The following is a 2,891-nucleotide window of genomic DNA, read 5'->3' on the forward strand; positions in this document are numbered from 1 at the left end:
AAGAGATGAGAGAACGAGGGTAGATGCAAAGCAGAGAGAATTAATGGAGAGAAGTTAAAAAATACTATTTATACGATTTTTGAAAATCTCAATCAACTAACGCTTATTTATTATTATTATTATTATTATTATTATTATTTACTATTATTTATAATATTTATATGAACTAACTTTAATGAGCTAATACAGGTCAAATAATATAAATATTAAAGATGTTTTGATTTTTTTTAAAAAGAAAAAACTGATAATTTATATCAGCCTCAACACCACGTAAGTGATGATGAAATAGGGAGAACAACTGTACCTAATCAATGCATGCAATTGTCAATCACAGTGATAAATAAGTGTTTGCAAAAGAATCTAAATTTCTCTGCATTTATTGCTTTATTTTTATTTTTATTTTGTGGTCGGCAGGGAGAGGACCTGTAGCTACAGTGAAATTCTGATGTGGTCACGCCTGCAAACAAAGCAATAACGTCAACTAAAGAGTGCCAGCCTGCCAATGTGCTGATGTCACGTGCTAACTTCAGAAATAATTTTCGTTGCTTATGATCTACGAAGCTCCTGCCTTTTAAAGATCGAATCAGCATCCGATCATTCATTTTCCAGCACTATTAGGAGAAAATGGATTCGGATTCCTCGATAACTCTAGCCTGCAGCAAGAGGTATACAAGTTATAAACTCAAATTTCATTCGACCTGTTTGCCTATCAAACGAAAATTCTGTAACTTTTCCTTATGATTTATGGAGTAAAATATCAGTCATTCTATATGGGAAATTAAATTAACCTACCAGGAAATAAAATTAAAAGATTTAACGGCACGTATTTTTCTTGATTTTGTTGTTATGAATTACAGGCTAGAAGGAAAGGTTGCACTTATAACTGGTGGTGCTAGTGGCATAGGCGAGTGCACTGCAAAGCTGTTTGTTCTACATGGAGCAAAGGTTGTCATTGCGGATATTCAAGATGACCTTGGTGAAATGGTAAGCAAAAACCTCGGTTCTCAAGAGACCATCTCTTACATCCATTGTGATGTAACATGTGATTCTGATGTCAAAAAAGCTGTCGACATGGCCGTCTCCAAGTATGGAAAGCTTGACATCATGTTCAACAATGCAGGGGTAATAGGAACCTGTAAGGCTCCGAGGATATTAGATGTAGAAAACGAAGAGTTCAAGAGAGTGCTTGATGTCAATTTGTTTGGTGCATTCTTGGGTGCTAAGCATGCTGCTAGGGTCATGATACCTGCCAAGAAAGGGTGTATTCTGTTCACTGGAAGTGTGATTACAGCAACCTGTACAGGCGCAACTCCGCACCCTTATTTTGCATCGAAGCACGCCGTGGTAGGGCTTGCCAAGAACTTAGCTGTGGAGTTGGGAGGGCACGGGATTAGGGTCAATTGCATCTCTCCTTTTGCGACAGCAACCCCATTGATCACAGAATCTATGGGTATCGAGAAGAGGAAGATAGAGGAGTTCATTTCCTCATCATCAGCCATCTTGAAAGAGGTGTTATTGGAACCAGAAGATATTGCAAACGCAGCAGTCTATCTGGCAAGCGATGAATCTAAGTATGTTAGTGGGATTAATTTGGTGATTGATGGAGGCTATAGTTTGATAAATCCAACACTGCCATCGGCAGTGAAAAGCCTACTTTCTTGAGCCGGAGAGTGCTAGTAATTATATATATATATACATGATAATTTCACATTGTTGCTGGTCAGTCTCGAGTTTGAGTTAGTTTTATTTCCATTACCCTCTTGTTTCTTTCGACATTATGATTTATAAAGTATCCAAATGTGTCCCAGAATTAAAATCTAAGAGTTCTGTCATCTTTTATATATGCTATTTGAGAGTTTATTTCTCTCATAAAGATTAAGCTTCTCACAAAAACAAAAAAAAAAAGGAAATTATTGAGAGATTCCCCTCTAAAGACAACACGAGATTCTTTTGGCTTATAATAAACTCCAATTCCTGGCCAAAACACAATTTGTGGACAAGGATTCTCAACAATATTGTAGAATTGAAAGGGATATGGGGTGGTTTTGGTGGCCGCGATTGCCAAGTTTCATCCCTATCAATTGCATCGTCTCTAATCTAATCAACAACAATAACAAGGGGGCAATTGAGGTAGTGAAGAAATTCTTTTGGCTTTTAATAAACTCCAATTCCGGGCCAAAACACAATTTGTGGACAAGGACTCTCTACAATATTGTAGAATTGAAAGGGATATGGGGTGGTTTTGGTGGCCGCGCTTGCCAAGTTTCATCCCTATCAATTACATCGTCTCTAATCTAATCAACAACAATAACAAGGGGTCAATTGAGGTAGTGAAGAAATCTTCACTCCAAGTGATAGAACGCTAGCTACTATTCACGCATGACCCTCGATTTCCATACCCACAAGAATGCTGGGTTCTCGACTCACTTAATGAAACAGATCCAGAAGGGTCCTGTCCGAGGGATTTCTCTAAAGCTTCAAGAGGAATAACGTGAGCGCCACATGGACTTTGTGCCTGAAGTGTCTGCCATTAAGAGTGATCAGATTGAGGTTGACAAGGGGACCATGGACATGCTTGCTTCTCTCGGCATGTCTTGTTTTCCTGGGCTCGTACAGGTTGACCCGGTTTCTGTACCTGTTAGACAGTTCGGGTTTGGAAGAGGGGGTCCTGGCGGGTTTGTGAGGAGACGTTAATTATAATTACCAAATAAGTTTTTCAGTGTAGCAGGTTTTTTTTTTTTTTTTCGCTTTTATTTCCTCCTTTTTTTTTACATGTTTTTTCTCTCTTTTGTTTTTTACCCTAACTTCTTCTTCTGCTCTTTTTTTTTCAAAATTATTCTTCCTTTTTTTTTTACATGTTTTTTTTATTTCTTCCTTTTTTTTTTACATGT

At 37.7% G+C, this 2,891-nt stretch overlaps 1 protein-coding gene across 1 annotated transcript; it reads left to right on the forward strand.

Moving 5' to 3' along the window:
• The first annotated feature begins 414 nt into the window (after positions 1-414).
• LOC105139044 (secoisolariciresinol dehydrogenase-like) lies at positions 415-1,840 on the forward strand. The gene is made up of 2 exons (XM_011045345.1): positions 415-665; positions 858-1,840. The coding sequence occupies exons 1-2, from the start codon at positions 625-627 to the stop codon at positions 1,660-1,662; spliced, it is 846 nt and encodes a 281-aa protein (XP_011043647.1). The 5' UTR covers positions 415-624; the 3' UTR covers positions 1,663-1,840.
• Positions 1,841-2,891: the final 1,051 nt, after the last annotated feature.

This window comes from Populus euphratica, unplaced genomic scaffold (genome assembly GCF_000495115.2).
Source record: "Populus euphratica unplaced genomic scaffold, PopEup_1.0 scaffold226.1, whole genome shotgun sequence".
NCBI lineage: Eukaryota > Viridiplantae > Streptophyta > Magnoliopsida > Malpighiales > Salicaceae > Populus > Populus euphratica.

Bases quoted from the DNA above. Each gene is read 5' to 3' on its own strand.
- LOC105139044 (XM_011045345.1), top strand. From the start codon at position 625: ATGGATTCGGATTCCTCGATAACTCTAGCCTGCAGCAAGAG. The intron at 666-857 runs GTATACAAGTTA...TATGAATTACAG, and splicing joins ACTCTAGCCTGCAGCAAGAG to GCTAGAAGGAAAGGTTGCAC.